The sequence below is a fragment of the Gymnogyps californianus genome, chromosome 1 (genome assembly GCF_018139145.2).
Source record: "Gymnogyps californianus isolate 813 chromosome 1, ASM1813914v2, whole genome shotgun sequence".
NCBI classification, from domain to species: Eukaryota; Metazoa; Chordata; class Aves; order Accipitriformes; family Cathartidae; genus Gymnogyps; species Gymnogyps californianus.
This window is the reverse complement of record NC_059471.1, coordinates 216,597,092-216,610,526: the sequence shown is the minus strand read 5'-3', so window position 1 is coordinate 216,610,526 and position 13,435 is coordinate 216,597,092. Positions and strand designations below refer to the sequence as shown.

The window sequence follows — 13,435 nt, the reverse complement described above, 5'->3', positions numbered from 1 at the left end:
TATTATCAATATTAATAGTATTACATTTTCAATATGGAAAAGTCCAGTGTGGAAGAAAAGCCATTCTCCTCCATTTAGGCTTTGTATAAAGCTTAATAACTATCCTGTCCAAGTGAAACTGAGAAGTTGCTACTGTGGAAAGACCTATACGTCTTTCTCCTCCCCTAACATTGGTGATGGGCTAACAGTAGTTATCAGTGAAGGAGACAGGACAATATGCAGAAAAGGCTGCCTGAAAAACACCCTCCATTGCTGTTAAGCAAGTATCTTCTCCAACTAAGAGTATCTCTCCATGGGAGAGGCAACTATTGCTTCAACAGCCCCTACGAGATATACAGAACTTCTCATAGCAAGTGACAGAGAGGCAGCTGGGGCAAGCAGCTGGTCAGCCAGAAGCCAGACAAAAATAGGAGGAAAACCAGATGTAGAAGAATTTGGATAGACGAAGAATTTCATGTTGGAGGAACTTACACACAGCCTTGGTTGAAATGCCAAAAAAGATAACATTATGGGAGCAAATTAATTACATACCACTGAGAAAATTTATCAGTGCAAGCCCAACTTCTACTAACATCCCACTCTACATCCCATTACAAATGAAAATTTAGTTATCTATGTACCTCCTTGTTGCTCCAGGAAAGTACAATTTTGCAGAACCAAACTAGCTGGATAGTTTGACAAATTCATTTGTATTGTCCCTAGGTGAGCTTGACCTCAGATTATCAACTTGTTTATGGAGCCATTACTAAAATAATATTATATTGAACTGAATTATTTGGTTTTAAATTCCAATGTCTTCCTATTCTCATGTTACAGACTGACAGACATGAAACCTCCCCGATCCATGTTCTTCAATGGCGCTAACTACCACCCTATTACATTTTCCATTCTCAACTAACATCATATTTCCACATCTCCCTGTTTTCAAATTAGCCAGCACCTCTCCTCTTAATTTTCTTTTCTCTAAAAGTCTTCTAAATCTGTCAGGTCATTTTTGAAACAAGGTGACCCAAAAGAGATGCAGACACAGTCTGTGTCAGACAGCCAACAAGACAAAACAGCATAAAATAATATGGCCTAGATTTTATGCATATGGGGTTGCAGCAGCAAGTGACCTAAGCAGAACACATACAGAGAATGACAGGAGACTGGCTTAGGCAATTTGTCAAAGTAATCTCATAACCCTTCACTGAGAAATATGGTAAATATGTTGAGAGACAGTGACACACACCCGGAAGCAACTCCTATTGTCCGGGCAATAGCGGAGAATGAATTGATGCAGAGTGACTGCTGACACCTGAATGAGGTCGCTAATGACAATTCATGCATTTTAGCAGCAATAATGTCCTTTGCCTGGTCAGAGTGCTGGCATGTATATAATTTCTGTATTTATTTTAAAGCCTCGAGATGAGGTAAAAAGCCAGAAGTGTATTATGAACATGCAGGGAAAAGTGCATTGAATCCAATCCATAGGATTTAGTAGCAAAATTGTCAACACACAATCTCCTCCTAGACAGGATTTTCAATGTATCCCTACCAAAATCTTGTCCCATAAATCTGGCCCTCTAGTAGGCATGTGTCCAGATTATTATTATTCTAAAGTCAATAATCTTCCATAATTCAGAAGAGACTCATAGGTGCATGTAGCAGTACCCCAAGCTAACGCAACATGGCCTCTTCTACGATACTTTGTCCTCACAACCCAAGATACATATTTCTAAACATGAAGGTATGAGGCATGCTCTAATGAGCCACTAATTAAGGGTAAGGCAATGACAATTCCTATATTTAAGCCCTTTTTCATAAACTTGTTCCAAGCACAGGTATCTAAAAACTTTAGAGAACTTACCTAGACTTTAAAAAAAAAAGTCCACTTAAATTAAAGCTGAGGTCAGTTGCAACTAGGTGAAATTCAAGCACAGTTTTCAAAATTATCTTCTACCAGTGACAAGGAACTACTAGGAACCTGCTACTGCCCTTTATCAGGTTTTACTGTCTTCGTATCATTCACATTTCATGGTGGTAAGTGCACATTAGTAAAGAGGGTTTATATTCATAGCAAAGTATCTTACAGACAAAGATGTTCCATCTAGTTAGGCCTATCTTAAGTGTGTTATCCTACATGACGGCATCCATGTTGCATGTTTTAGGAAACTTAAGAATCAGTTGTATCACAGAGCCATGCAAGTCTTTCCTTTGTGGCCACGCTAGTGAAAAATACACTTCTGCCATTATATGGAGGTCCTTAGCACGGCTAGCGTCATCTTCAACAAATGAGCCTTTCCAGTTTCACACCAACTCTTTTCAGCTAGACTGCGGAGTGCTCAAACCAAAGGACAAGGACAATGCACCCATGCAGAATGGGCCACACGTTATCAACATTGTAATCATTACTCACTCTTGTGCGTGTGCTTATTAACAAGCCTGGTACACAACATCTAGTACACCATGGACAAGACTTGCTCCTGGCAGGCTTACAGGGGCTACAGGACTTCCACGTCAGAAAACAGACTTCATGAAGCTCTGAGAAGCTCACCCGAGAGCCCACTGCCTGTTGGCTCTATGAAGAGAGCGCTCAGAGGGGCATCAGAGACATCATTACTCTCTGGGAGCTAATTGCTTTAGAGTCATAACAAAAAAAACAAAAACAAAAAACAACAAAAAACCAAAAAACTTGATCTTAAAAATTTGGGAGCAATTAGTAATGTTTTTATACACAAATGTAAAAGGTGGCTGCACAAATCGATATGGAAAAGCTTACTAGGTAACGAAGCAAAAGGCAGTCAAATTTAAAAAATAAGAAGAATGAGATCAGCGTCTCTTCAGACTCAGCGGCTGTTATCAGATCTGCAACTTTTCTGGCCAGATTCTAGAAATTATTTCTCTCTTGTACAATGAGAGGGCTCTACATAATTGTTACATGGGTTCGTAAAAGGAATTACACCAGAACCTCCACAAGCAGATTATCAGCCTCATCCTCAAGTGGAGGGAAACGCAACCCTTTTCATATGGAAAAAAATAAGAGCCAACCTTTGAGAGCCACCACACAGCGAGGAAGAAATGCATCTAACTTGTTCTGTGCATACCGAACGAGCCGCAGGGAACTTGTCCAGCAGAAGGCTCAATCTACGGCCTCAGACCCTGCTGACCTCTCTGTCATCTTATTAGCCATTTTATTTGCCAGAAGTGAGAATTTTTATGGATACCATTTGAAGTACAGTAGCTGAATACAGGCACTGAGCTCAGTGATAGAGACTAAGAGCCATCCAAGTGTGACTAGTTTTAAGGTGAACTGAAAAACATTTTACTCACTGAATCCTGAGGTCAAGTAAGCATTGTGGCTGACAGCCTAATGAATAGTTAAGCCGTTTCGGGTGCTGCATCATGCTCAAATTTGGGGTCTTACAGAGCTCTCTTGAAACAGTAGGACCTTGTTATTCAGATTTATTTTTTTTCTTGACAGCAGGGAAGTCACTTAGTTTTGATTTAAAACTGTAGCTAATTTAAGGAGCCGTATACTGCGATCTGCCCCTCCCAGCCAACTCCCCCCAGTTTATATACTGGGCATGATGTTCCATGGTATGGAATATCCCTTTGGCTAGTTCGGGTCAGCTGTCCTGGCCGTGCTCCCTCCCAGCTCCTTGCACGCCTGCTTGCTGGCAGAGCATGGGAAACTGAAAATCCTTAACTCAGGATAAGCGCTACTTAGCAACAACTAAAACATCAGCGTGTTATCAACATCATTCTCACACTAAATCCAAAACACAGCACTGTACCAGCTACTAGGAAGAAAATTAACTCTGCCCCAGCCGAAACCAGGACACCATACTATAATTTATTCTTTTCAGTATAAATGAATTCACCTGCTTGCTGTAAACTTCACTGTGATCGAGGTTTAGAATCAGTTCTAATTATCTCCTTATTCAACAAGAATTCAAGACGCTTTCCGTAGCTCTAGAATATAAGCACCTTAAAGGCTCACAAACTCCTATTAAACACATGCCAAAACCCATTAAACTTTTTTGTCCCTTACTCAACCCTCTGGGCAGGTTAATGTCATTAAAATATGATCTGATCCAATTTATCAATTTCAATGGACAACCAGTAGCCATATAACCTCTCAAGACTGATTCATAAAACAAGTATGAAGCATATGCTATGCTCCCTCTTGGCATCAGAAACTAAAATTCTGCCTTCTGACCCACCCAAAAAGCTTGTTGTAATTTCACTAAGTTATCAGCACTGTAATTCTACGAATTCTTCAAAACATAATTGTTTCCACAGCAATGACAATGATAGGAATCAAAAAAGAAGTCTTTATCAAGCTAAAGTTTTCCTTGGGAGTGATTTTCCACTACAAATATTACATATAATGAAGATACACATTTTTGTTTTCAGTTTTCTTTTCCACTCTTAATTCCCTTTGGACAGTGATCATTACAATGTGCAGTATCACAAATTAATATTTCAGCTAGAAGTGATAGCTAGCCCTTACGGAATCCTATTTTCCAAAAAACAGTTCTAGTGAATCCTGAAGAACGGCAAAAACACAGTTCTCGGTTGGCTTCCACACCTTGCTATTAATGTAAATTGGGCTGCAAACCAATTAGAAACTTGGCCATATATTTACTGATATAATTAGTTCCATACATGATTTCAAAGCTTTGCACCTGCATCAGCTTAATTGGACTCTGCTACATTTTAAATAAATAACTGAGCTGAATCTTCCCTTTTCAAGTCATATTACATAGGAACTTAAAAATTTCTTTGGCATCAGCACCAGTGTAAAGCCATGATTCGGTGCAACACAAGAAGATAGTATTTGTTTTGGCTCCAAGTGTTCTTTACACCATACATACCAGCAATCTGAGACAGCATTACAATTCAATCTGTTGTAAAGCCGCTTAAAAGGAAAGGTTAGGTTAAAAAAAAATAAAATCAAGTACTTAACATAATGCACCTCTTGCTAGTTAAATAATGCTGGCTTCTACTGTGCTTCCACCTTCAAATCTGCATTTCAAACATCTGTTTAGCCAAAAGATTCTCTTCTAGGGCCAAGCACAGAAGGAAGCATCTCCCTTTCCCACATCCTTAGCTGAGAAGCAACAATGCCTCCCCTTTCTGAATACATTTCTTAAACTCCCAAGTCTTTCAGGTGCTCAAGGCACATCAGCCTTTCAGTGAGACACAGGCATTTCTGAAAATTTTACCATTTCAGATCTCTACTACTGCAAAACCATTATTGTCATTCCTTTAAATGGCCATTAACAGATACGACATCCTTCTCCAGACTTCTTTTTGCCGCAATCAAGGTTCAGTGGTTGAAATATCCTTACCTAGGCTGATTTTCCTGGGAAAGATTCTCCCCTCTCTGGTAACCATTGTCTGCCACCTGGGTTGTGGATCTCTTAACAATCTGCTTGAGTTCTTGTTCTAAGCGATCCTGGATGGCTTTCACCGTTTCAGGGATTTTTTTCAGCTTGGCCAGCCCTTTGATGAGTATGCCCATGAAGACAGTGCTATTCTCCTCCGGATCCAGTTCCGTATCTTCTTTCATTTCCAGAAGGCTTGTTTCTCTCACTGGAATAGATTTTAAAAGGCATAATCCAAGATTTAAACTATTAAAACCAACACTTAGCACCACGTAGAAGAAGCATATAAACCCCTTTGCCTTCACAGAACTCCCACCACTTTGAGCAACCAAAGAATAAACAAGGAAATCAGCAAAACTCAGATTCTGGGGGGAGGCAGTGGATACTTCTGTTTGCTTGGGGGTTTCCCTATACATAAATACAACAGCCTGCACATTTAATTGATTTAGAAACAGAGGTCATGGTGTAAGTTACATATTAGTTAGGAAACAGAGGAAGTCTGGTGCAATTAAGATATTCATAAATGAGAAGGTATGATATCACTACAAATCCCTTGAATGTGTTTCAAGGAGCTAAAAGCCCTAAATTTCTAACCCAGCTGTTTTTCTTCGCTATATTCTTCACAAGAGAGGAATTTTCATTATAAACAGTATCAAGCTTAACAGACTTCTGATGAATTTGGCAAAGTTTACACCGCCAAAGTGAATGATTGTTTGATGTTATCCTATTCTGCTTTATTACGTCTGTCAAGGGGTTGATGAAGTTACTCACATCTTATAGCAAGGCTTCTAGAAAGGAAAAGCGAGAAGAATTAGAGAGGATATTGTGGATACAGTCCTCCTGAAGTAACAGGGATTGCACAGGGAGAAATTCTGTTGCTAAGCGACAAGGAAGAGAAAAGCAAGAGGTACTATGCTTGTTTGAAGTACGTTCATTAAGCAACATTTCTTAATTTACAGATAACACCCAGCAACAACAAAAGCATGTCTCTGTTAAAGACTGGGTGAAACATTTAATAAGTATATTCAAACACTTACGTGAAGTAAGTGTCTTCAAGGCAAACTCAACTAAAGCATCTTGGAAGATCTACAGTCACGCGGCTTGTTAACAGCCAGAATGGCAGTACACGGACAAACAGCACCAAAGTATACGTCTGAAGCTGTGCCATCCACCACACCATATCCTTGCACAGAAATTAAAACCTAACGGCTGTTTCACCTCACTGGTACTGAACTCTGATAAGGGCTGTTGGATGACAGATGACTCCCATGGTTTCTACTGCTCAACAGATTTTTGACTTAAATCAAAACTTATCCAAGAACCTGAATAAATGTCAAAAGATCCACCAGAAGGATTTAAATGACATGGCAGAAATGAAAAAAGGCATGTCACAAGTAGCATGCAGCCCTGTAGCTGTCTAAAGCTATGACACTATGAACAGAAGAGCATCAGCACCGCTAAGTTAGCACAACCTCAAGAAAATAAAGTCCCAAAGAGCCTGTATGGTGCCATTTTATAAATAGCATCACGATTAAACAGATAACACTTATTTCAGTGTCAGCTTACACCAACCTCCACAGCAGAGAGTGTTTCTTTCCGTCAGTGTAATCCCAAATACGGCACCTCTAGCTCAAACCAAACTCATCGTTCACACGCTCTTGCATTTCAACCCAGAGCACCAGCAACACTGCCAGGTAAGAGCAAGGGGAGAATGGATCCTGGGAGGTCATCACATGTCATAACGGAAAATGACATCAGGTTTTAAGTAATGAACGTCAGGGAGATCAAACAGTGCTTTCTTCCTGTCCAACACACACTTTTTCCAATTAAATTTGGGCAAGTTATGGGGCAAGCAACTAGAAACACCCAGAATGCACTGATTAAAAAAAGAAGGCAAAAAAAGCAAGGATAATATGGGAGATGCTTCAAACACATCTAAGCGATAATACCAATTAGAAGTTAACAACTGGATGCACACATATTTCTCCTCAAAGCTCTCATCTATCACACACCTTTCAACCCACGAGGCTGCAAAGCACTTTGTGCGCTGCGTACATGGTCTACCCACTTTGTTAATGCTACTTGTTATTCTCAAAAAACCACAGCATGCCAGGCACAAACACAGAAAATGAGCTCTTTGGAACAAGAGCTGTGGAAAAGACAGCACTGGAAATACTACAGAAAGAAAGGTTCTAACTTATTGTTTTTAAAAAAACCCAAATATCTTGTTCGTCTGAGTTCAATGCAGATTTCACAGCCTAAGCAACCTTTTAGAGGACAGGTCCCTGTCATTACGCTGCAGCCCCTTTGTAAGCAGGCTGTAAATTATTCTTAATATCACACAATGAAAACCCAAGAGGGAGAAAATACTGCTGTATCCAAATGTAAGGACAGCATTTAAGAGGACTAAAGGCAGCAATCTTGCTGAGAACTCTGCCAGCACACTAAGATGCACGCTCTTCCATTTTCAAAAGAGCAAACCAATTTTGAACACCCTCATATAGTCAGGACATTGATTTACATCTCTTACAAACAACAGCAAAGTGAATAGTTCAATATCTAGTAGCAACACACTGGCATATAAGTTTTGTTAGATCTCGTCTTTTGATAAAACAGTAGGGACCGTGTTTCCTGCACATTCTGCCTATTAAACAGGTATCCTGGGTGGCTTTGGGGGCCCATTTATCTGTAAGATCTGACAAGATTCCAACCCCGGGCAACTGAAGATGTTCTTCTTTTCCTGCGTCTTCCCCACTTCAAACATCCTCTTCTGCCATTTAATGTCATCAAGGGGTTATTTGACCACAAAGCTGTGGCCCAGGAATCAGCCCCTCCTGTCCCCTACCTCTTCGAAAAAGGCATCAAAGTAGACAGGCGTTCATAAAGAAGTTCACCTTTAAAACTGCAATTCCACATGCCTTTCTCTGTGGGCAGAGGAGCTCCACGGGTGAAGGAAGATGTCCCTACAGATCAGCCCTCAGAACTGAAACCTTCATCTGTATTTACTCTTAAACTGAGAATATGAATGACACTTACTCATTTGTAACAAGACAAAAGCACAAGATTGTCAGAACCTATTCCTAGCTGTCTACATTCACCAGTTTCTACCCGAAATGCTTCTGTAAAACATGCGTCCCTTTAAAGGGGTAAGATCATCGTTCACGCCATAAGCACTTGCTTTATGTAGAGAAGCCATGAAAAATTAAATTATCCTATGGATGTTTGCAACGATTATTTTTACAAATTATTCTAAATTGTGGGTCTGCTATTCAGATTTGATTTGATTAACCTCTTCTCCTTTGTGATTCATCAAAGAGAAGAGAAGGAAAAAAAAAAGTCCTATTTTAATTAAAAACAGCTTCACTATATTCAAAAACAATACAGGTAGAAAACACCAAAGAAGAATTCCACAGGATTTCTTTAGCAATACCAAGAAGTAAATTTCTCCACCCTCCTGAGAGTATAACAAGTGAAACGTGATGTCAGCGAACGAATATTTTAAAATTTAAATTATTACAGTTGCCCTTCTCCACCATAATGAAGCCTTTAAACTTCAGTTTGCAGTTTTATGCTAAAAAACCAATTTCAACATACTGCTTTGTTGTCGCATCTCAGCTACCAACTCTTGTACACAGCCCCATGCAAACCAATACAAATACGAGATGGCGTGAAGTCTGATCGAGGCTTTTCCAGATCAGTTTGACATATAGCTTGAAATGTTTTTAGCTAAACTGACCTCTTTGGAAACCTAAATTTCAGTATCACTTAATGATTTCAAGTGGTTTTCATAGTTTAATTCCATTCAAAGATGACGTCAAATCACAGAATCACACAGAATGATTGAGGTTGGCAGGGCCCTCTGGAGGTCATCTCGTCCAACCTCCCTGCTCAAGCAGGGCCACCCAGAGCCAGCAGCCCACACCATGTCCAGATGGCTTTTGAATATCTCCAAGGATGGAGGTGCCACAACCTCCCTGGGCAACCTGGGCCAGCGCTCCATCACCCTCACAGTAACAAAGTGGTTCTTGGTGTTCAGAGGGAACCTCCTGTGTTCCAGTTCATGCCCATTGCCTCTGGTCCTGTCACTGGGCACCGCTGAACAGAGCCTGGCTCCGTCCTCTTTGCACCCTCCCTTCAGGTATTTGTACACATTGTTAAGATCCCCCTTGAGCCTTCTCTCCTCTAGGCTGAACAGTCCCAGCTCTCTCAGCCTTTCCTCACAGGACAGATGCTCCAGACCCTTCATCATCTTCGTGACCCTTTCTCTGGACTGTCTCCAGTATATCCATGTCTCTCTTGTACTGGGGAGCCCAGCACCAGACCCAGCACTCCAGACATGGCCTCACCAGTGCAGAGTAGAGGCGAAGGATCACCTCCCTCGACCTGCTGGCAATACTTTGTCTAATGCAGCCCAAGATACCTTCAGCCTTCTTTGTGGCAAGAACACTATGCTGGCTGTGTTCAACTTGATGTCCACCAGGACCCCTAGGTCCTTTTCTGCCAAGCTGCCTTCCAGCTTGGTGATCCCCAGCATGTCCCAGTGCGTGGGGCTGTTCTCTCCAGGGGTGGGACTTCACATTTTCTCTGGTTGAACTTCATGAGGTGCCTGTCCAGCCTGTCCAGATCCCTCTGGATGGCAGCAAGACCCTCTGGCATATCAGCCACTCCTCCCAGTTTGGTGTCATCTGCAAGCTTGCTGAAGGTACACCCTGACCCAACATCCAGATCTGTAATTGTCGAACAGGACTGAATCCAGCAGGACCCCAGGTGTACCCTGGGGTACACTGCTAATCACCGGCCTCCAACTAGACTTTGTGCTGCTGATCACCGCCCCCTGTACCCGGCCATTCAGTCAGTTTTCGATCCACCTCATGGTCTGCTCATCCACCCGGTATATTAACCATATTGGGATCTTATGGAAGACAGTGTCAAAGGTCTTACTGAAGAGCAGGTAGACAACATTCACTCTCCCCTTGTCTACCAGGCCAGTCATTTCATTGTATAAGTTTATTAAGTTGGTCAAGCATGAATTCCCTTTGGTGAAGCCATGCTGACTACTCCTGATGATTTTCTTGTTCTAATGATCTCTGAAAACTGCTTAGGAAGCGGAACATTTAAATATGGTTTCTCAAAAGCCTCCCAAGACAACAACCTAAAGGAATGATGATTTTGTCACATTCTCTAATGAAATATGCAGCCATTTTCAAAAATTTTTCATCACTGAAGCGGTGCATGTGAAAATGCACAACTCCATGTTTAAGCAGTCAAAAATCTACCCTCAGTTTAAATCACTAGTAAGTTGAATCATGTGCATCATTGATTCATCACCTCCATAGTTACAAAGGTGGAAACTTCCCTGACGGCTCCCTGGTTTGACGATGCCCTATAAAAACGTCTGTTCCAATTGCTGATACCCTCATTTGTACAGTTCTGCCATTTCACAAGAAAGAAACCTGCTGCAAGAGGCATTTTAATAGCTCCAGTCTGATCCCCAGAAAAGCCAATGTTGATAACTCATTTAAGCAAAGGAGCTAAAGAAAAGACTCTTGGGTCTTGTTTTTCATTCCAATGAATGGTCAAAATTTGCTGCTACTCATTACAGAAGATTTCATTAGCTGTATGCTTTTATGGGCAACCAGTAAAATTTAATGTACTATTTTCCATGATTTATGTCCTTTCTGAGTATACCCTTTCTGCCTTCAATCCTTCTAGAGAAAGGGATGCAAGTTCATAGTGACCCAAAGGCATAATTTAAGATTTGAAGAAACGTCACCTGCTAATTTCTGGTGCTCAATCCTTGTTCTGACCCATGCATGAAGATAATGAGCAACAAATAGACAGTTACTTTAGAAATGGGTCCTTTAAAAATTTGGGTCATTTTCTTCTCTGCCTTACTACCAAGCCCAGAAGAAAACGGGTCTCAGATCAATAACCTCAAAGCCTCAAGGCAAATCTCCTCTTTCTAAAACTGTTGTTCACAGTTCCATCTACAGTTTTAAGGATGTTAGTCTTTCAAAACCAGAAACATTTTAATTTGACACGGCCACTCTTTCAAATCCATTGTAACAACATTTCATTCCGGGAAAACTGTACAGAGCAACTCCATAAGCCACATTCAAAATCCTCCTAAAACACACAAGCATCACGTGTTGATGAGAAGCTCAACATGACACAGCAGTGTGCACCTGCAGCCCAGAAAGCCAACTGTATCCTGGGCTGCATCAAAAGAAGCATGGCCAGCAGGTCGAGGGAGGGGATTCTGCCCCTCTACTCTGCTCTTGTGAGACCCCACCTGCAGTACTGCGTCTAGCTCTGCGGCCCCCAACATAAGAAGGACATGGACCTGTTGGAGGGAGTCCAGAGGAGGGCCATGAAAATGATCAGAGGGCTGGAGCACCTCTCCTATGAAGACAGGCTGAGAGAGTTGGGGTTGTTCAGCCTGGAGAAGAGAAGGCTCCGGGGAGACCTTCCAGCAGCCTCCCAGTACCTAAAGGGGCCTACAGGAAAGCCGGAGAGGGACTTTTTACAAGGGCATGTAGTGATAGGACAAGGGGTAATGGCTTTAACCTGAAAGAGGGGAGATTTAGATGAGATGTAAGGAAGAAGTTCTTCACTGTGAGGGTGGTGAGGCACCGGCACAGGTTGCCCAGAGAGGCTGTGGATGCCCCATCCCTGGAAGAGTTCAAGGCCAGGTTGGATGGGGCTTTGAGCAGCCTGGTCTAGTGGAAGGTGTCCCTGCCCATGGCACGGGGGGTGGAACTGGGTGATCTTTAAGGTCCCTTCCAACCCAAACCATTCTATGATATGATAAGCATAAAAATTGAGTCTCCAAAGAAAAAAATAAGTGCGTGGTAGTCAAATATCTTTACGTTGGGACCACGTACAAGAACAACTAATGAAATTATACAGGAAGAGTGACTAAGCGTTACCCTTTTGGCTTTCATCACAAGGATCTAAAATTTCCTCGATTTTCCCTTCCTTTCCCCAAACACACACACAGATTACACGCATCAGTGCTTAGCATCAAGTCAGAACACGAACCATTAGTGATGATCAGTGAGAGAAATCATGGTCCTGCAAAAACAGACACACAAAAAGTTACTTCATGTTTATTGTGTAGTTGCAAACCCTTCTTAAACTGCACGAACAGACTTCCTCTTAAACATCCTAGGCGCAAAAATTTACCAAGATATGAACAAACTCTGCTTTTTGTGCAGCACTGCAATGACAGTGGGAGAGAATCAGACTCGCTGCTGGATTCCCACCACCTTCTGATCAAGTCCTCAGCTGGATTTGTGCAAATGCAAAACAGCTAAAACAGGAAAACTCTGGTTCAGTGAGGGGATCATTTAATTTTTAGTACAAATGATAGAGAAAAAAATCACCCAGCTGGTGTCAGATCCTCAGGGGAGGTTAATAAAAAAAATTTTTGTGTATTTGTTGAGCGTGTTTGAAGTGGAAGCAACTGTGACAACGAACAGAATGCCACAATGGCATTTTTAGAGCCACCTTTAAAATTGGACCCTAAAGCTGTGGTTCCTGCAGGTATTTTGCAGGGCCAAGTTCACAGGTCTCCACGTGTTTTCATCTACACAGAAGTACTTGCGTTCTTGAAGAAACAGAGCCAGGAGCAGTAACTAGACTTAACCTTAGAAGCCACCATACTCCTTGGATCTAGAAGCTACATTTTTTTGTCTTAGAGCTGAGAAGTATGCATCAGTGAAGTATGTTATCTGTTCAGCATAAAATTTACATATGCCATCAATAACAATATTAATTGTCACCACCTCAGCTCATCTTTGTCAGACTTCTAAAAAGTATTCTCAGGAATTTTTCAGGAAAGGGCGCTCTTGGGTTTGCCATGTACTGGGTGAGCACATTTTGTAGTTCCAGGAAGAGCCTGGCAACGCAGGAACCTTCATAAATACTCTTCAGAGTACAGAAGGTTCAAGCAGAGAAATATAATTTAAAAGTTAATTTATTTCTCTGAACTGGCATGAAGGGAAAATGTTACTGGTGAACTGCCATATCTGCAATCCTCAGGTGAACATTACTGAAGGTCT

General features: G+C 41.5%; 1 protein-coding gene across 3 annotated transcripts in view; it reads right to left on the bottom strand.

The window, feature by feature from the left end:
• Positions 1-13,435, bottom strand: part of EXOC4 (exocyst complex component 4) — a 417,970-nt gene that overhangs the window by 348,921 nt on the left and 55,614 nt on the right. For all 3 annotated transcript variants that reach the window (XM_050900532.1, XM_050900548.1, XM_050900541.1), the window contains exon 6: positions 5,337-5,580. In XM_050900532.1, coding sequence (XP_050756489.1) covers positions 5,337-5,580 — 244 coding nt within the window. The remainder of the gene's footprint in view (positions 1-5,336; positions 5,581-13,435) is intronic.